Source organism: Culex quinquefasciatus, chromosome 1 (assembly GCF_015732765.1).
Source record: "Culex quinquefasciatus strain JHB chromosome 1, VPISU_Cqui_1.0_pri_paternal, whole genome shotgun sequence".
NCBI lineage: Eukaryota > Metazoa > Arthropoda > Insecta > Diptera > Culicidae > Culex > Culex quinquefasciatus.
Window position 1 is genome coordinate 32,416,405 of NC_051861.1, and position 22,321 is coordinate 32,438,725.

Consider the following 22,321-nt stretch of genomic DNA (forward strand, 5'->3'; position numbering starts at 1 on the left):
TAAGATTCACTCAAAATATAAATTTTAACTAATCCTTCGTTGAAAAATGTAAGAATTCTATGTTATCAAATTACACTGATCCACCCTATTATCAGCAAAGTCTCTCCCGATATTCTCTCAATCATAGCTAACTAACTCTCCTGCTCAAACTCTCTTTTTACCCTCCGAAAGCCGAACATTACCGATGTGGCGCGTGGCATGGGATGACAACAACATGTTTCAATCCGTACCCCAACAAACACTGCTTGAGCGGTGACTGGCCCTATTTTGGGTCCAGACTGATTTTTTGTTCTTCAAATGATTAGTAATTCAAACATTGTTCCACCCTATTCTCTATCGCATTTTTTCCTAGTTTTATATGGTCAAAATACCGCCAACAACCCTATCGATTTCCCCCCTATCCAAGCGGAATCAACCCGCCCTGCAATACACTTCTAGAACGGGAAGAATCAACAACGACGCCAGACCGCGTCGTCGTCATCGCGACGCCTCACTTCAGTTGGTATCGCGCGCTTGTTGGAGAAAGGTGTTCTCGTACAACCCCCGGTCGTGGAAATTGCTCGCGCATGTGAGCTTCCGGTTCTTTTCTGTTGTTGTTGTAACTACCCCTCTGGAATAACCCTCCTGAAGTTGATTTGGAATAACTTACCCCTCTTCTTATCGGGTGAATCATTACGTGCCTTTTTCGTAGATTTGAACGAAGATTTGAAGCATTTTCAGTGAAGATACCTCAAGTCGAAGGTATTTTATCACCTCCTACGAGGTGTACCGAGAGCGGTCTAAGTGTTCTAGATCGTAGAGATGTGTTAATTGGAATAGTGTACAAAGTGCCGTTCGAGATGGAGTGAGACTCGTTGCAAAGTTGTCACGCAAGCAATTCTTCCTGCGTAATACTTCGAGGCGCACCATCCCAGCGATGACCTCCAAAGTGCTACCCTTCCTGTTCAGCCTGCTGGTGTCGGTCCTACCGCTCTCCGTGGTCCCATGCCCGGGGATCTCCACCAACGAGGTCCACCTGGACTGCGACGAGGCGGCCAAAGCCAACCATCGGGAGTCCCTCAAAACAACAACCCCCCTGACGGAGTACTTCAAGGAGCACGAGGTCAGCGAGTCCGAGTCGCGAGCGGCGCTGGATGCGCTCGATCTGGACCAGATCGCCCGAGTTCCGGCCTGGTGTGACGAGTGCAGCGCCGAGAAGATTCACTTTTGCCACTCGGCGGCGTTCATCAACGATCACTGCTGCTGCGAGCATCGGCATGCCAGGGGTGAGTTTGACTGATGGTGGCGCCACCGGTTCTGGCCTAGTTATCCAATTGAGTGCAACCGGGAGAAGGATTCTCGGTGCAGCTGATGACTCAACTTGGAGGGTGGGCTACGTTGGCAAAGGACTTGCGTCCTGAAGCAAAAAGAAAACCAAGGGAAAGCGTTGAAATAACCTTATGTCACGGCATCGTCCGGCACTCCCATGAGTCATAATTGGATTGGTTGGGATTGCTGGTAATGGACTTGCAACTGGTTGAATTAAATCGTTCGAGATTAGGTCAGAATTGTTTTACCCTTGGGTCATGGTCATTGTGGTTTAATGAAGCAGAAATTATCAGTGATTACATCTTTGTGAAATTAACCGAGAATTCGTTAGTAAGTCGTTAGTAATTTCAAAATGGAGTCAATTTAGAAATCTCTAAAGCATGTGGCTAACTAAACTTTTCTTTATTTCGAAGTTAGTTTTAACCGCATAAACTACGAAAACAAAATGGTTAATGTTAACGATGCACACCAACCAGAGCTTTTGGCACCAAGATTTCGGTTACACACATTTTAGTACCGTCAGTGGGGGTGACATTGGGTCTAGGGGGTGAGATTGGGTCAAAATGATTTTTTACGGATTTTACCATTTCTCAGGTTCTTCACAATGAATCTAAATTCTGTTAAAAGGGTTGTGTAGGGGACATCTTAAGATAACTTCGCTGAAAAAATCTCGTTCCTAGAACAAATCCAGCTACTTTGGCAGTTGTATAAAGATAAGGTACGTTTTTGACCAAAAATGACCTCTCGAAAAATAATTTTTCTAATATTTTTGTTGGAATTGCTCGAAAACTACCCAAATGTTTGAAAATCTCTACTTCATATAATATTTGAAGTATGTCAAAACCTGGGTGCTGAATAGTGGTTCGCAAAACGGCCTCAATTTTAAACTGTCAGAGTGGAACCAATTTACTGTTCGCCAAAAGTAGAGAGTATTGTTATCGATCATTAAAAATTGTTTTTTTTTTTACAAGAATGATAAATATGTGGCTTTTGAAAAGGTTGAAGGCGAGATTGTCATTTTTTATAATTATGAATGGAAGTTGTTTATGGAGTCGATGCGGTTGTATCGATCCAGAAGCCGTCTTAGTTGTTTGATTCCGTTTGAAAACCTACTGATTTAGTGAAAATCTAGAGTTTTATATTGAAAAGGATCTATAAGCTATTGTCAAAAAAAAACTTTGGAAATCTTCTCTGTTTGTTGGACCAGCTTTACTAGAATTAGCGATATTTTTTCGTTGGATCAGAAAGAGCTGCAGGATTCCAAAATCAGCCAGGGAATTTATCTGTGACAACGCAGAATGACACTCTCGCCGCAGTTCGTTGTCACCCATAAAAAAGAAAAACATCTTCTAACCGATCAAAACTTGAAAACACACACAATTTTACACCAAAAAGGTCAAAAACTAGACAAAATAAAACACATACTACTGTTTATAAAACAGCTCATTTACCAGTAAGAAAAAAGTCATGCTTGTGCTTGAACAGCCTCCTACTTTGCCCTGGGTGCTGAAAAGACAGAATGCGTAACGTGTTTTCCGAATGATCCCCACTGCTCCCCACCAATACAACTGTACTACAGCTGTAAACATAAACAAAGTAGAAGGCTATGTTCAAGCTCAAGCGTGACATATTTTTTGCTGCTGAAGTGCCTTGTTTTGAAACATTTCGGATCTGTTGATTTTAAAATTTTCGCTGAAATATTAAGTGCTTCGCGCTTTTTTTGTTCCTAGACTTAATGATGGGCAGCCAAAAAGTCCTTTGTTTTCCACGTGCTGAACAATTGTGTCAGAAGTGGGTGGAATTGTATGAATCAGAAGAGCAACCGAATGGAAGTTCCAAGATTTGTAACTTTGAAGCGCAGTGATGATATCGGAGTAAGTTTATTCAATATTATTTTGCTGGTGCCATTCATAGTTATTGATAATTCGTCACCAACATTTCAAAAAACGTCAAAAACATAGCTTTTGCGTGAGACATAGCGCATATTTGAATGTTAGCGACGAATTATGCCAATCTTGATTTCAACCCTCTTAGAATTTGTTGACTTCGAATACCTCAAAAGCTCGACGCTCTCGACTTTTTTATTCTTGACAAAGTAAATTATAGATCGATTACAATACTTGCCACTTCTTGGTATCATTTTTCAAACAGTAAATAGGTTCCGCTTTGACAGTTCTAAATTGATGCCACTTTGCGGACCACTATTCTGCACCCAGGTTTTGCCGAAAGATTGTAAAAAGGGTGGTTTTTGTAAGAAAACCCGCCATACTATACATTTTTAGAAAGGTATTTAAAAGACCTTTTCAACGCGTCCAAGACATTGAAGATCTGACATCCCAATTTTGCGTTACGTAATAAAAGAATGCTACCAATAAACAAAATATAAGGCTATGTTCAAGCTCAAGCGTCACATATTGTTTGCTGCTGAAGTGACTTGTTTTGAATCATTTTTGATCTGTTGATGTTAAAGTTTTGGCTGAAAAATGATGGGCTTCGCGCTTATTTTTTTTTTGTTCGTAGACTGAACGATGAGTGGATAAAATAGGCCTTCCTTGTTTTCCATGAGACAAAAAAATGCGTCAGAAGTGGATGGAATTTTGTGAATCAGAAGAGCAACCGAGTGAAAGTTTCAAGATTGTGTATCTTTGAATATCTGAGTAAGATTATTCAACATAATTTTACAGGTACCATTGATAGTTATTGATAATTCGTCACTAACATTTAAACATACAGTATGGCCCATAATAAATGTAATTTTGTACCAAAAATACATGCATTATTGTAGCCCGCCAATACCCAGTTTTGGCGAACTGCAAAAAACTGTCATGAAAATATCTTCAAAACATACTAAACCAACACCATGATACATAAAAAAAATCAGTTTGTTAAATACATTTTAGAATGGAACCAATTTTCTGTGAAAATATGCACATGTCGCATTTTTTTATGGGCCATACTGTATAGGTTTAGCGTGAGGCATAGCGCTTATTGACATGTTTGCGAAGAATCTTGATTTCAGCCATCTTTTTAAGAATTGTTAACTTTGAATACCTCAAAAAGCTCGACGCCATCGACTTTTTTTTACTCTTGACAAAATAAATTATCGATCGATTACAGGCAGGTATTGTATTGTCCTTGATATCATTTAGCAAACAGTAAATGGATCCGCTTTGACAGTTCTAAATTGAGGACGTTTTGCAAACCACTATTCTACACTCAGCTGAAAAGTATTTGAGTTTGAAAATTATGCTATTTTTCACTAAAATGCCAATATCTCCCTTTAGATTTAACCAAACGGGATGCTCTACCCTGCATTTTGTTGCATTTTTTGGGTCCTTTCAGATGCATTTTGAATTTTGAAATTAAATTGAATTTTGCCTAAGTTATAGCCTTTTTAAGATTTTTGACGTTTTTGAACCTTTAAACTTTGACCTAGAGTGCTCATATTTTGGCCAGATGCTAGTTTTATATGAACAAACAACCCCTGAAAATTTCAGGCAGATTGGTGAGGTCGATGCGAGATGGGTATGCTTTGCTCGTGGACTCGCTCTTAAATAAAATGGTTAAAGGTAATGTTTACAAAATATTCCAAAAATATAAACTTATTTACAAAAAGATTGTTTACTCAATTCAGTGTCATTGAACTCTTACGCTGTACGAATTAGGTGTATAGAAGGGACCTTAATCGCTCGAGCACAGAGAAGAGTGCGTCCCTTCATATTATTAATACCTACCACACCGCACCGCAACCTGTATGACCTGCGACAGTTTCAATCGTCCCTTTGCTATACCTTATAGAGAGGGTCGCATATGGCCAAGACCGGGACTGCTTCCCGGTGACCCGCATTACGTTCTTCTTCAACATCAATTCAACGTTCAATTCGCACTTCGCCGATGAGCCTCACTGATTTCAACCTTCTCGGCAGCTTTAAGTTGACATCTTTAAGTTCCAGACATGCTCTTCATAATTTTAAATGCGAGTCGATTTTGCATGACAATACTGTCAACTGTGTCTTTCGGAGCATATTTGAAGCGGTTCACAGGCAGGAAATGTGAATGATTCACCTTTTAAGTCAATATCGAACTGGGGTTTGCTCTTTTGCGTACTTTATGTACACATTACTAGGAAATCTTATCTTAGTTGATTAGCATTACAATATTTACATTTAACCTGGGGTGACTTTGCCCTTTTTGGAACTGTAACAAATTGAATCACTGTCGCTATATAACTATCCTGAGGTCTGTAGATTTTTATCAAATTGTATATGAGTTAAAAAATTACATGAGAAAAATACACAGAAAAAAATAATAACTGCAGTGGGGTTCTCTTTAAACTACCGAATTAAGAGCAGGTGGTAAAAGCGTGGCCAGTACGGTAGGCACGTGGCAACAATGGCATGCATGGCTGAACTCAGCTTGAGATATATTAATCTAATATAATTCTTTTGTCGTGTTTTGTTTTCTCCATTCTTTTTTAATAGTGAAGGAAAAAAATAACAGAAATGAAAATTTGGCTAGTATTTCCAGAATTACTTTCAAGTTTTCGTTTCTACTGAAAAAATCCCAGATTTACTCATTAATTGGGTCCTAAAATGAAGCTTAGATTGCTGATATTATTGTTTACAGCTATAAAGCTTATTATTCTGAGTACAATGACCCTTCGTACGACCACAAAGAGTTTGAAATTGATTTTTAAATCAATTTTGAAAAATTAACCTCGCGGTCCTTCTTGACAGAAAAGCTCCTACTTGACAGCTCGTTCCAAGGGAACCATAGTTGATCCATGGAAAAAATGTTGTCTTGTCAAAATTTATTTTTGCATTAAAATGAAAAAAAGTGATCAGAAATGGTTTTTAATGGTGTTTTTTACCGTTGTACATAAAAATTTATATAGGGCTTTAGTACCCAATTACACTAACCTACAAAAAATTACAAAAATGACTGCGACAGAAGTGAGAGCCCACAACAAAAGCACAAGCTGTCAAATGGTAGCCCATAACAAATCAATGTTTGGGTTTTTGATTTTCAAATGTTTCGTAATTTAAACGATAAATTCCTGACAAAAACATGTCAATTGTGTTGCTGATGGCAAATTTCATCATATTAATGGAGATTCCTGCCCAATATTGGCTGAAAATTTATATCGAAAAAAGTGATTTTTCTGTTTACCTTTTTTTGCTTCTTTTCTTTTGGGGCGCCTGTACACTTAGAATCGGCATTACACTTTTTTTAAGTTTGCTTTTACAAATTAGCATGGGTCTTTTGAGTTCAACCAGGATAACACACTTCATGTTACCATAGTGATATGTATAATACTGATTCTCAGTATTTGTTTTCTGAACTTCCAAGATGGCGACTTCTTCGCTACCCCCTAGTCGCAGGTGACCTTGAAAGGCCATGATCAACGCCGACCAACTGGTTCCAAGAACTTTTTGCCTTCCTCACTTAGGAAAAGCTATAAAATCACTCGAAAATTGATCTTCCTAAATACACCCATTAGATATACCCTTCACGTATACATATCAACTCAGTATCATTTTTTGAGCAAATGGCTGTGGGGATGTGTGTAGACATGATTTTTAGGCTCAGTGATTTTTCACGCTCAAAAATTGCAAATTTCACGGGGACCTCAATTTCAAAACACCAAATTTCGTGGAACGTGAACAATGTTAAAATAACTCTGAAAATCTTATGTTTAAATCGCAGAAACTGCTTTTTATGCTTCATATTCATTATATATAATTTAAATACACTAAACACAATTTTAATAAATTTGAACCTGACACAAAAAAAAATTTCCTAATTTTCCAAAAAGATTCCACCTGGTTAACCAGGGATGGGCTCTATATACATTTTGAAACAAAATGTAGGGCATGCGTATTCTCATTTATTGAACTGTTTTTTTTTATATTTGACTAATAAAGCTAAAAAGTTTTCGCTGATTTGCTTCATTTTACTGAATTTCATATCAAAGCAAGATTCAACAATCTTGCCCAGCAAAATGATTTAAATAATTTGATTTTTTTTGCGACATTTAGCACATTAAAAATAATTTTAAAGGTTTTCATCTCCCATTCAAATTTATATTTTAAATCAATATGCAAAAATAATATATTTGTATTCGAAATTTTTATTCAAAATGATATTTTTAGCATTTTTTTAATTATTCATGCTCTTGTTAGTGCTTTACTTATAAAAATAATTGTTCCAAAATGGATAATGATGCAACACAGAGCTGAAAGGAACTCCGAAATTCTGTTATGAATTGCGAAAGAACTGATTGTATCCTGATTATTCACCAATAAAACCGAATTGAATTGAATTGAAAAAAATATTCAAAATGAAATAAAAAAAAGTAGCATTTTTTAAACTTTCACGGGAATTATCCACCCAAATAATCAAATATCGTTAAAATTAAACAGGACTCAGAATAATCTGAAATATTGTTAAAAGTTGATTTCAAAGATAAAAAATACCCTTCATTTTAATTTGAATAAAACAAAGCATGATTCTTTTAATTTCTTATGTAACTATACCTTTCAAATAAAATAGCAGTTAAATTTTTTATTACAGCGTATGAAAATATTACTAAACTAACCTAAAGTAACCATCACAACGTCCTTCCTTAATCTGATACAAAGTGTTATACTAACAGGCTATCATTTCCAATAAATTACAAATTACAAATTATTAAACTTAGTTAATTTCAAAAAAAAATATTAAAATTTGAACAATTCTTCAAATGGTTCATATCAAGCTTATCAACTGTAAACTAATAAAATTTACTTAAATAGTATGTATGGATGGAATATTTGTTATGTTGTTATTTAAAAAAAATGATTTGAGAAAATTGATACATTTCACATTCACGCCTATATTAGTAACTAAACAAGGGTATTCACTCGCTTAACGTTACAGTGTTTCATAAGATTATTTTTATTCCTATTTGGGTGGATTTTCATGGATTTTTCGATGACCGACATCGAAAGCGGCTTTCGATGCTCGTGGTCATATTTTGCCGAAAACTCATTTTTATCAATCAGGTTAAATCGCAAAATGGTTTGGATTGATATTTTATGGTAGTATAAGCACAAACAAACACATACCCATCGCCGAAAAGTTGCGAAAATGCGATTTTCCGACTTTTCATTTTCGATGCACGAGCATCTTTAGACGACCGACATCGAAAGCATACTCACGACCATGCTTTGCTAAAATGTCCGTGCATTGAAACTCGATGCTCGTTCAGTGCCTTTTTGCTACCTCAGCGGCACCCTAGACACAAACCTAAATAACGCTTTGAAACGCTTGGTACGGGATGGGAATGAAACTTGACGAAAAAAATTCTATCTGTCAAACCAGACCTAGTCAACAATCAAAACAGCTGATTTTGCATGGTAAAATGAGGTAAAACAATCTTCTGGCCGTTGTTTTGCAGACGGAATCCGTCCACCGGTGGACGGATTGCTTGCCTAGGTTAGCAAGAGGAACTGATCCACCGGTGGCCGGATTTCTGGACATTGTTTTGCCGGAGGAATCCGTCCACCGGTGGTCGGATTTCAGGGCATTGTTTTGCAGGAGGAATCCGTTCACCGGTGGGCGGATTGCCTGGCCAAGTTAACAAGGGGAACTTGTCCACCGGTGGTTGGATTTCGGTGCTTTGTTTTGCAGGAGAAATCCGTCCACCGGTGGATGGATCTCGGAGCATTGTTTTGCAGGAGGAATCGGTCCACCGGTAGAAGGATTTCGGGCATTGTTTGTTTTTGCTGGAGGAATCGGTCCACCGGTGGCAGGATTTCTGGACATTGATTTGCAGGAGGAATCCGTCCACCGGTGGTTGGATTTCAGGGCATTGTTTTGCAGGAGGAATCCGTTCACCGGTGGACGGATTGCCTGGCCAAGTTGACAAGAGGAACTGGTCCACCGGTGGTTGGATTTCAGGGCATTGTTTTGCAGGAGGAATCCGTCCACCGGTGGACGGATTGCAGGGTTTTGTTTTGCAGGAGGATGGTTTTCTGGGCATAGTTTTGCAGGAAGATTCTGTGCACCGATAGACAGATTGCCTGGCCAAGTTGACAAGGGGAACTGGTCCACCGGTGGATGGATTTCGGGGCATTGTTTTGCAGGAGGAATCCGTCCACCGGTGGCTGGATTTCTGGGCATTGTTTTGCAGGAGGATTCCGTGCACCGTTGGACGGATTGCTTGCCTAAATTTTGCTTAAATTTCTTAAATTCCAAAATTACTAAAATTTCTTTAAAAAATATAAATTTTTCTTAAACTTATAAATTTACTAAGTTTTTTAAAATTTCAAAGCTTTCTAAAATTTTTCTAATTTCTAAAGTATAAAAAATATATAAAATGTCTTTACTTTCTTCAATTTCTTCAATTCCTTTGATTTCTAAATATTTATAATTATCTGAATATCTTAAATTTCTAAAATTTCTAAAATTTCTAAAATTTCTAAAATTTCTAAAATTTCTAAAATTTCTAAAATTTCTAAAATTTCTAAAATTTCTAAAATTTTTAAAATTTCTAAAATTTCTAAAATTTCTAAAATTTCTAAAATTTCTAAAATTTCTAAAATTTCTAAAATTTCTAAAATTTCTAAAATTTCTAAAATTTCTAAAATTTCTAAAATTTCTAAAATTTATAAAATTTCTAAAATTTCTATAATTTCTAAAATTTCTGAAATTTTTAAAATTTCTAAAATTTCTAAAATTTCTAAAATTTCTAAAATTTCTAAAATTTCTAAAATTTCTAAAATTTCTAAAATTTCTAAAATTTCTAAAATTTCTAAAATTTCTAAAATTTCTAAAATTTCTAAAATTTCTAAAATTTCTAAAATTTCTAAAATTTCTAAAATTTCTAAAATTTCTAAAATTTCTAAAATTTCTAAAATTTCTAAAATTTCTAAAATTTCTAAAATTTCTAAAATTTCTAAAATTTCTAAAATTTCTAAAATTTCTAAAATTTCTAAAATTTCTAAAATTTCTAAAATTTCTAAAATTTCTAAAATTTCTAAAATTTCTAAAATTTCTAAAATTTCTAAAATTTTAAAATTTCTAAAATTTCTAAAATTTCTAAAATTTCTAAAATTTCTAAAATTTCTAAGATTTCTAAAATTTCTAAAATTTCTAAAATTTCTAAAATTTCTAAAATTTCTAAAATTTCTAAAATTTCTAAAATTTTAAATTTTAAAATTTCTTAAATTTTTAAAATTTCTTAAATTTTTAAAATTTCTAAAATTTCCAGAATTTCTAAAAATTCTAAAATTTCTAAAATTTCCAAAATTTTTAAAATTTCTAAAATTTCTAAAATTTCTAAAATTTCTAAAATTTCTAAAATTTCTAAAATTTCTAAAATTTCTAAAATTTCTAAAATTTCTAAAATTTCTAAAATTTCTAAAATTTCTAAAATTTCTAAAATTTCTAAAATTTCTAAAATTTCTAAAATTTCTAAAATTTTTAAAATTTTTAAAATTTCTAAAATTTTTAAAATTTCTAAAATTTCTAAAATTTCTAAAATTTCTAAAATTTCTAAAATTTCTAAAATTTCTAAAATTTCTAAAATTTCTAAATTTTCTAAAATTTCTAAAATTTCTAAAATTTCTAAAATTTCTAAAATTTCTAAAATTTCCATAATTTGGAAAATTTCTTAATTTTTTTTAAATTTCTAAAATTTCTTAAATTCTTTTAATTCCTTAAATTTTTTAATGTTTTTAATTTCTTTAATTTCCTCAATTTCATAAATTACTGAATTATTTCTTTAATTTCTCATATTTCTTGAATTATTTATTTTTTTAAATTTCTAAAAAATATTAAATTACTTAATTTTTTTAAAATTCTTAAAAATTTTCCACTCTCTAGAGAATTTGCAGCTAAGCTAAAAGACACATGTCGCCACCTATGAACAAATAGCGTAAACCTATGATTTTTTGAAAAATGTGTTTTTTCCTTCATAATCAACTTTTTTATTAATCTTATGCCGGATTCGGATGAGAAAAATTATTTCCAACAATTTGGTGTACAACTTTCCAATATTTGTTTGATTTTTCTATAAGAAAACTGTAAATTTAGAAAAAGATAGAAATTTGGACTATTTGGCAAGAAAGTCTGTCAAAAATCAATAAAAATTGTTGAATATACGTTAACACATCTGTTATCAACTATAAAACTGTTTGTTTCATTGATATATATGGGGAAACTCATTTTTAGTGTTCCAAAACATGTTTTTTTTAAAGAAAAAGTCACAATTTTTTTCGTGCCTAAAAAATGATGTTCATTATTTTAAAGCAAAAAAAAATTCTCGTCTTTTGCAACCAGTTTCATTAAGATTGATGCAGGGAACCATGAGAAATAAGCGATTTTGTTCTTCAATCCAGCAGAAAGAAATACGATGTTTGGCAAGTAACCTCATTTTGGCGCCACCTACATTTGAAACACAGTCGCGCTGCAAAACCTCAATTATCTCTCATCTTTTTTGCATGATTTTTCGCAACGAACATGAGGCAAATGGTTTTATTTAATTAAATTATGCGCTAGTCTAATCATACGCCTTTTGAAAAGATTTATTGAACAACATCAGCTTATTTCAAAAGTTGTTCTGGAGTTCCGATCGCCACGCAATGCTGCTTTGTTTACGTTTGAATCTGTCATTTTCCATCCTTCGTTAACTTGCATGCAAGTGTTCCTTATTCCGGAAAGTCGATTTTGGGGTTGTGTCTAAGCTAAATGAAGTAACGCAAGCCACGAGCATCGAGTTGGTTCGATGCTCGTGCTCTCGATGTCCTTGCACAATCCATGAAAATCCAGCCTTTGAGTTTGATAAATCATTTTGAGTAAAATCGTTACAGTTTCACACAAACATAAAATTTCACGGGATTTCGCGGAAAAAGCCAAATTTCACGGATTTCACGCTATCCGCGAAATGGTGAAATTTCACTAACCCTAATGATTTTCTTTCCACACGCATAACTCAAAACGGGCTGAACTGATTTTGGCCGGGTTTGCCCTTTTTATGACCGCTTTGGGGTCCGCTAAGACCCTATTCAAAGTTATATAGTTTAGTGAAGTATTTTGAAAGTTATGCTATGACAAAGATTTTTATAGATACAAAAAGGGTGTTTTTTTGCATAACGTCAAAAGGCCGAGTCTTTTTGTTTACGTGCGAGAGTCGTGCGAGAAAGAATGCATGTTTTCTGATAAAGTCTATAACAGGTATTTTTTTATTCATAAACTTATTTTCATTATTACACTTAAAGCCCGATGGTTTGACACCATCTGTTGTCAAAAGAACGGAGTCACTTTTTAGTTTGACACCGCTTTCACACGGAGTTCACACACACTACCAAACGTGTGTTTTGATAGTGTGCGTGAGCGCCGTGTAAAAAGTGTCAGTTCGTCACTTTTTAGTTTGACTTAGACCAACCAACGGAGTACAAACTAAAAAAGTGTCAAACGAAAAAGTGACCAACCCCCGGGGTTTGAGTGTACTTTGCAAATGTGAGGAAGGCACCAACCACCTAATGGTGGATTAAGAAATGTTTTTTTCGTAAAATCGCTAAACATCGTAATTTTTACAAACAAACCGCTTATATTTATAGATTTTTTTCTGTAATTGTCTGCTCTAAAACATTGTAGATCATTGTTACAGTTTAAATAATAACCCTGCTAAGTTAGAAAAAACACGAAATTTTATTATGAAAAATCAAGTTTTTAATGAAAAATTACCAATTGTATTATTGTAGATTCGAAAAATATATTAAATTTCCCATAAAATGAGGTATACAAATTTGTCCACAGTAGTGTAACGAAAAATGGAATATTTTTTTGAAACCAATTTTGTATCTTTTTTGATAAAACAAAAGTTTTCTAGAAATTCAAATTTACGCCAATCGGGCGTTAAATTTTACACAAAAGCCCCTTTGACCAAGGGGTTGGAAACTCTAAGATCTATAATTATTATGTTAACCAGTATATCAAAATATATGTTAGTATACTTATTATTTCCTTTACCAATCACCAGTATACTTACCAATATACTGAGAGTATCTTAATATACTAACAGTTTATTGCCGTATGGTAAGTATACTAACAAGTATACTGGAATATCGTCAGTATACTCAGTATTCTTAAGTAATATTAGAGTTTCCAGCCCCTTGCCTTTGACACCAAATTATAAGTGAAAAAAATAAAATCCAACTTCAAAAATCTATTTCAGCCACACTGAAAAAAATCAATTCTCGAAATCGTGAATTAAGTTCACGAATGCAAGAACCACGAAGGAATATATTCATGTTTATGGTGCAAATGCGCCATACTCATGAATAAATTCCTGCGTGGTTCTCATATTCGTGAACTTAATTCACGATTACGAGAATTGATTTTTTTCTGTGCACTTGGCATTAAGGTTTAGCCACTTTTCTGATCATTGATCAAATATTTGCAACAGAAAAAATGGCTTTTTAACTAAAGCGCAAATATATATGCTAAAAATCCAGCGAGGGTGTGTCCAACTCTATCTTGCATAAAATTGGCGATGCTTGTCTTTTCGTTCCACTAGACTTAGCACTAAAGAATCTCTTTTTTGCTTGCAATTGATATGGAGCATTGGAGACAGTAATTGCGCTAAAAGAAGACACTTTACCTGTGCAATTTCCATGCCATTGATGGCGGGAAACTATATCAGAGTGTGAGTGGGTTACATTTAATATAAATAAAATCAACTCAGTTGTTTTCTGAGTTAATAATACTGAATAATTATGACTAAAACAACTAATACGTGATACTGTATAGAATCAACAAAGTCATAGACATTTACATTACACTAATCATTCTTTCACGACCTTCCTCACTGTTCAAAAGAACCGCTTTGAAACTCGATCCCGCTTCTCACAAGAGACCATTACAACCGCGCGGTCTCACTTTCCTTGCGCTGTCAACGCCAAGGAATTTGAGCTCCGACTTAACCGCGCCCGGTAGCGCACCCCAATTAGCATATGAGTGAACTTCCTAATTTTTTAAGTGTTTCCTGTGCTGGCTTCTCGGTTTTCAGTTCGACCTGCTCTGCCGTCTGTTTGTTTGCTTGCTTTCTTGGCCCTCCTTAAACGAATGTGTTCCAAATATATAAACAAAAACGAGGTTTCATTTGCGAAAAGGTGACGTCGGTTTTTTGGTTTTGGAGGTATTGAATTACCTGGCGGGGGGTTGAGCGAACCAGCAAATTAACCATTCCGGTCAAGTACATTTGTAAAATTGTCGATCGCAGAGGCCGCTCATTTGCAATTCGAGACCGCTTTCCCACATGTTGCCGATGTTGTCGTACCAGAACATGCACAGAACGTATTAAGTGAGGTTATGATTGCACCCATTTAGCGATATCAACAGGCCTCGATTACCTCCCAGTCGAGAGCCACGATAGTTGTCATCATCAATCTCGTCAGTGGCGGCCGTCAGCTCGTCGTTGAGCTCTGAACTATTCAACGGAGATGTCACATCATAACGGCCGTTAAGTCGTTTGTTGTAATTGACAGCGCGCGAGCGGAGCGATTTGTTCTCTCTCCCCCTCTGCTCAATGGGGCGTTCACAAACAAAATGACAGAACTGTTTGAGGTCTAGGCGTAACCTAAACAATGGATTTGCGAATCAACCATTTTACGGTTGGCAAAAGTGTCCGATACATTGCGGAAATTCGTAAAGTAGGGGAACAGCATCTAATTTCAGCGTGCCTCCAATGTTGTCATATCAGCACTTTGACGTTCAATTACAGCTCCAAAATAGTTTTTCCGACTACAAACTTATCACCAAGTGTAACATCTTTAGTAAGCACACTGATTTAAAATTATCTTACCAGGTTTGCCTCGGCCTCCTGTGCTCAATTGACCACTAAATTAGAGTCAGCTTCCAGCAAAATCTTCTTTAAAGGATCTGTTAGCTACTCACTACAGCAAAATGTTTCACAACTGCTTCAGTTTAGCAAGGGCAGCATCTAAACTAAAAAAAATGACTTTGACACTTCAAACCTAACCGCAGCAGGCCAAAATTAGATGCCGTCAAATAAAGGAATGTTGGAGAACAAACTCCATCTGTTGTTGAGATATTTGCATTAGAGGGCTTTTTGGGTGAGACTTAGAAAACTAATAAAAATCAGTTTAGTCCACTGTATCTTCAGTGTTTGTTAGAAGAAATGTTGGAAAATTTTATGAACTTCGAATATCTTACTGTTTACTAAGCACTGTTTAAAAAAAAAATGCATTTTTTTGTTTAAACCAACATTTCTGTAGTGCACATTACGGATTGAATTTTTTTTCGCGATTAAAACTGCTGTAAAAATATGTTTGGGTAAGATTTTTTTTTCAAAAAAGTTTTTTTCAAAAAGGTCATTAGACCGTTGGAAATATTTTTTGAAGTTTATGTCCCTTGAATCTGACCAAAGTCGAGGGGGGGGGGGCAAAAAAAATTAAAAAAAAATATCAAAATTGAAATTACAAGCCTAGGTTTCAACATTTGGATGAAAAAAGTGTTTTAAAATGCATTTTACAGGCGTAAAGTTGCTTTCCTATCATTAGTTTTAAAAATATCGAGGTATCGAGGGAATTTTTTTTCGCAAAAAAAAACTTTTCGTGGGACTGTACATTGGCATTTCATGAAAATTGAAAATGTTTTCAAAGGAGTTCAACATGCTTAATATGATTATAAACGCGAGAAAATGCATTTTAACTGGTTTTCAGTTGATTAAACTTAAATTTTCATTAAAATAAATAAACATTAACTTTGAAAATATTTGCAACAGCCTTACTTGGCGGATTTCGGGATATTTTGTTTTATAAAAAAAAGTTACCTTATTTATAAATTGCCAATTTTTTTCCCTTGTACATATTTTTTTCTGAGCAATACCTGCAACTTTGCCGAAGACACCAAATTGATATTGCGAGCCAAATCATAAAAAATTACTAAATCGACCGATTAGGTAGAAAATTGCCCATATCGTCGCCGTCGCGCTTACTTGTCGTACGTGCATTTTGGGCCAAATTGAGTTAAGAACGCCATGTTGTGCATTTCACAGTGCCACATCTTTTGACCTTCACAGATCCCCAAAATTCGATTTCAATCCTAAGATATTCAATGAAAACCAAAAAAACGTTTCTTAATCCACCATTAGGTGGTTGGTGCCTTCCTCATATTTACAAAGTAATAATGAAAATAAGTTTATGAAAAAATATATACCTGATACAGACTTTTCCAGAAAACATGCAGACTCTCATTTGAAGCAATTTGGCAACCGGGCGTTTCGCATCTGGCGCGACCGGGGGGATGGCAACCCTATTCCGACCAAAGCAAACTGACAACAGTCGACATTAGCCCGGTTGTCAAATGAGAGCCCACAACAAAAGCACTAGCTGTCAAATGGTAGCCCATAACAAACCGTTGTTTGGGTTTTTGATTTTCAATTTTCCCGCAATTCAAACGATAAATACCTGAAAAAACACGTGAATTGTGTTGCTGATGGCAAATTCTATCATATCCTTGGAGATTCCATCCCAATATTGGCTGAAAATTCATATCGAAAAAAGTGATTTTTCTGTTTACCTTTTTTGCTTTTTTTCTTTTGGTCGATCAAACAGTGCGCCCGTACACTGTGAATCGGCATTAAACATTTTTCAGTTTGGTTTTACACATTTGCATGGGACTTTTGAGTTTAACCAGGATAACACACTTCGTATTACCAAAATAATATGAATAATACTGATTCTGAGTGTTTGTTTTCTGAACTTCCAAGATGGCGGCTTCTTCGCTACCCCCTGGGCGCGACTCTCGCAAAAAAATTAGGTTATGCAAAAAATGACCCTTTTTTGTAAATACAAATATCTTTTTCTTAGCACAACTTTTTAAATACTTTACTAAACAGAATAAATTTTAATAGGGTCTTATGGGACCCCAAAACGAATCAAATGAGGCTGACCCGGCCAAAATCGGTTCAGCTAGTTCTGAGAAAATCGTGTGGAAAAAACATGTCTACACACATCCCCACAGACATTTGTTCAGAATTTGATTCTGAGTCGATAGGCATACGTGAAGGTATATCTTGAAGGTATAATTAAGTTCAATTTTCGAGTGATTTTATAGCCTTGCCTCAGTGAGGTGAGGAAGGCAAAACTCCGAAAAATTTTGTCACATTTCATATAAAAGTAGTTTCAATCTTGTCGTGCTATCTTGTCACTCCCTGAAAATTGATGTAAGTGCGACAAAAGGCCAAAGGGATTTCAGGTCAGGATGCGTTTGACGCACGTACAAACTAGACTACCGTAAACAGTTGTAATTATAACTCGGGACTCCAGCAACCAACTTCAACCAAACTTCGGGACAATGCACAGAATGGTCAGCCAAACAAAACGTGTTTGTTATTGTTTACGTTCGTGCTCTCGTTTTTGTTTATTCAAGGTCAAACATTAAAACGCGTTTTTCTCGAAATGTCAAAATGGCGGGTGCGACAAGATAGCACGACGACGTCGAAATGGAAGAACTAATAATGCAAAATATATTCATTGGCCATAGAAAAAAATCACACAAAGTGTCATCCTGAACAAAACAAAAATTGCTCACACGTCACGCATCTGTGTTTCATTGGCACAAAAAAAATCAAAATATTATTCAATAAACAATGAATTGATTGATTATTTAGGACGAGAGCTTAATCTAATCAATCTAAATTAATCAAACCAAGCAATCCTACGAAGGGATCGTGGAGACAGCCTTACACAGTAAAAAAAATCATGGTAGTATTACATCTGGGAAGGGGTACATCTTTTATTTTAAAAACAATGTGTAATTTTACCCCTGAAAATGTGTATTTTTACCACTTTTCTGGCTCAAAACTAAATCTTCCAAATGACCACAATTTATTACTGTGTAAGTTAGATTGCGATTAGCTTTCTTCTTGTCATTTATAAACATTTGCAGTGCGCAGTCATTGCATTAGTATGCATTGAAACATCACATGCGTTAATGCAGCCAGGCCTACTGCGCAAAGTTTACCACAGAGATGATTCGTTGCAGTGGGTTGAGCTTAAGCACGGAGTGTTCAAAGAACATTTTATTTCTATTGCACAGAAAAAAAATAATGTAAATTTGGAAGCTTTAATTTTGGAAGGTTGAATATTACCTCTTTTATGATGTAATTTTACCTCAATTTAGACTGAAAAAGTGACATTACACCAGAAAAGTGGTAAAATTACACATTTCCAGAGGTAAAATTACACCTTTTTTCTGACATGAAAGATGAACCCCTTCCCAGATGTAATATTACCATGATTTTTTTTCTGTGTGGTATACACTCAAAGTAAAAAGTATCCTTTTTTCAAGTTCACCCGTCGTCACCCTTTAAAAGGGTATCGAAAATGTACTGAATTTGACATACCCTTTTAAAAGGGTGACGCTAGGTGAACTCTAAAAAAGGATAGAAAGTATCCTTTTTGAGGATTGAAAGTACCCTTTTGAGGGATACTTCTGACTTTGAGTGTACTATTCTCCGAGGTTGTAGTGCCACAACTCGCTCAAAAATATTATTAAATAAAGAATTAAATAAAAAAAGCTCAATATTTCTGAATGTATTGGGACTAAATGTTATTTCAAATGAAATCAAAATTTGTAGTACATTATTGAAGTTTCAACTTGGTCCATAATGCACTTGCATTAAGGCTCTGGAAGGCATCATCCTCAATCGCCCATTTGGCAGCCATGTTTGTTTTAGAGGAGGGCCTCGTGGCGCGGTGGTTAGCGGCTTCGGCTGCCGATCCCTAAGATGCTATGGGGCGCGGGTTCGATTCCCGCCTTATCTTCCTGGCCTTCTATCGGATGGGGAAGTAAAACGTCGGTCAATTTGCGTAAAAGAGGTTTTGGGTGACTCACCACACATAACCTTCGGATGCCTAGAAATGAGCAGAAACTTGCAACAGAGCCCAAAAACAAGACCCGGGGCTCGTTAAAGTGGATTGCTTTGCCTTTTTTGTTTGTTTTAGAAAAAACATTCAAATCTCGATTCAGAATGTTTCAATCAAAAAAAGGGTTTCTTTGTGTTGTGTTTTGCCTTCCTCACTGAGGTAAGGCTATAATCCTGCTCTAAAAATGAACTTTGTATAAAAACGTCGTAGACCCACCTTCATGTATACATATCGACTCAGAATCGAAAACTGAACAAATGTCTGTGTGTATGTGTGTGTGTATGTGTGTGTGTATGTGTGTGTGTATGTATGTATGTGACCAACAAACTAGCTCATGTTTCTCAGCACTGGCTGAACCGATTTGACCCGAACCTGTTGCATTCGACTTGGTTTAGGGTCCCATAGATCGAGTTTTATACAGATTGATGTTTCGATAAGTAGTTCAAAAGTTATGTATAAAAATGTGTTTTCACATATATCCGGATCTCACTTAAATGTATGTAAACTATGTCCGAATCCACTATCCGACCTATTGTTGGTTAGGTTATCAAAATACCTTTCCAACGAGTGCAAAACATTGAAGATCTGGCAACCCTGTCTCGAGATATGGCCACTTAAGTGATATCGATGTACTTTTTTGAAGCCGGATCTCACTTAAATGTATGTAAACTATGTCCGGGTCCATCATCCGACCTATTGTTGGTTAGGTTATCAAAAGACCTTTCCAACGAAAGCAAAACATTGAAGATCTGGCAACCCTGTCTCGAGATATGGCCACTTAAGTGATATTGATGTACTTTTTTGAAGCCGGATCTCACTTAAATGTATGTAAACTATGTCCGGATCCACCATCCGACCCATTGTTGGTAAGGTTATCAAAAGACCTTTCCAACGAGTGCAAAACATTGAAGATCTGGCAACCCTGTCTCGAGATATGGCCACTTAAGTGATATTGATGTACTTTTTTGAAGCCGGATCTCACTTAAATGTATGTAAACTATGTCCGGATCCACCATCCGACCCATTGTTGGTAAGGTTATCAAAAGACCTTTCCAACGAGTCTAAACATTGAAGATCTGGCAGCCCTGTCTCGAGATATGGCCACTTAAGTGATATTGATGTACTTTTTTGAAGCCGGATCTCACATAAATGTATGTAAACTATGTCCGGGTCCATCATCCGACCTATTGTTGGTTAGGTTATCAAAAGACCTTTCCAACGAAAGCAAAACATTGAAGATCTGGCAACCCTGTCTCGAGATATGGCCACTTAAGTGATATCGATGTACTTTTTTGAAGCCGGATCTCACTTAAATGTATGTAAACTATGTCCGGGTCCATCATCCGACCTATTGTTGGTTAGGTTATCAAAAGACCTTTCCAACGAAAGCAAAACATTGAAGATCTGGCAACCCTGTCTCGAGATATGGCCACTTAAGTGATATTGATGTACTTTTTTGAAGCCGGATCTCACTTAAATGTATGTAAACTATGTCCGGATCCACCATCCGACCCATTGTTGGTAAGGTTATCAAAAGACCTTTCCAACGAGTGCAAAACATTGAAGATCTGGCAACCCTGTCTCGAGATATGGCCACTTAAGTGATATTGATGTACTTTTTTGAAGCCGGATCTCACTTAAATGTATGTAAACTATGTCCGGATCCACCATCCGACCCATTGTTGGTAAGGTTATCAAAAGACCTCTCCAACGAGTCTAAACATTGAAGATCTGGCAGCCCTGTCTCGAGATATGGCCACTTAAGTGATATTGATGTACTTTTTTGAAGCCGGATCTCACTTAAATGTATGTAAACTATGTCCGGGTCCATCATCCGACCTATTGTTGGTTAGGTTATCAAAAGACCTTTCCAACGAAAGCAAAACATTGAAGATCTGGCAACCCTGTCTCGAGATATGGCCACTTAAGTGATATTGATGTACTTTTTTGAAGCCGGATCTCACTTAAATGTATGTAAACTATGTCCGGATCCACCATCCGACCCATTGTTGGTAAGGTTATCAAAAGACCTTTCCAACGAGTGCAAAACATTGAAGATCTGGCAACCCTGTCTCGAGATATGGCCACTTAAGTGATATTGATGTACTTTTTTGAAGCCGGATCTCACTTAAATGTATGTAAACTATGTCCGGATCCACCATCCGACCCATTGTTGGTAAGGTTATCAAAAGACCTTTCCAACGAGTCTAAACATTGAAGATCTGGCAGCCCTGTCTCGAGATATGGCCACTTAAGTGATATTGATGTACTTTTTTGAAGCCGGATCTCACTTAAATGTATGTAAACTATGTCCGGATCCACCATCCAACCCAACGTTGGTTAGGTAATCAAAAGACCTTTCCAACGAGTGCAAAACATTGAAGATCTGGCAACCCTGTCTCGAGATATGGCCACTTAAGTGATATCGATGTACTTTTTTGAAGCCGGATCTCACTTAAATGTATGTAAACTATGTCCGGATCCACCATCCAACCCAACGTTGGTTAGGTAATCAAAAGACCTTTCCAACGAGTGCAAAACATTGAAGATCTGGCAACCCTGTCTCGAGATATGGCCACTTAAGTGATATCGATGTACTTTTTTGAAGCCGGATCTCACTTAAATGTATGTAAACTATGTCCGGGTCCATCATCCAACCTATTGTTGGTTAGGTTATCAAAAGACCTTTCCAACGAGTCTAAACATTGAAGATCTGGCAGCCCTGTCTCGAGATATGGCCACTTAAGTGATATTGATGTACTTTTTTGAAGCCGGATCTCACTTAAATGTATGTAAACTATGTCCGGATCCACCATCCAACCCAACGTTGGTTAGGTAATCAAAAGACCTTTCCAACGAGTGCAAAACATTGAAGATCTGGCAACCCTGTCTCGAGATATGGCCACTTAAGTGATATCGATGTACTTTTTTGAAGCCGGATCTCACTTAAATGTATGTAAACTATGTCCGGGTCCATCATCCGACCTATTGTTGGTTAGGTTATCAAAAGACCTTTCCAACGAGTCTAAACATTGAAGATCTGGCAGCCCTGTCTCGAGATATGGCCACTTAAG

The 22,321-nt window shown here is 35.9% G+C and overlaps 1 protein-coding gene across 1 annotated transcript in view; it reads left to right on the top strand.

The window, feature by feature from the left end:
• The first annotated feature begins 459 nt into the window (after window positions 1–459).
• Window positions 460–22,321, top strand: part of LOC119765386 — a 42,704-nt gene continuing 20,842 nt past the window's right edge. The window contains exon 1 of the mRNA XM_038249153.1: window positions 460–1,265. Within this exon, the coding sequence (XP_038105081.1) occupies window positions 917–1,265 (349 nt within the window). The 5' untranslated portion in view covers window positions 460–916. The remainder of the gene's footprint in view (window positions 1,266–22,321) is intronic.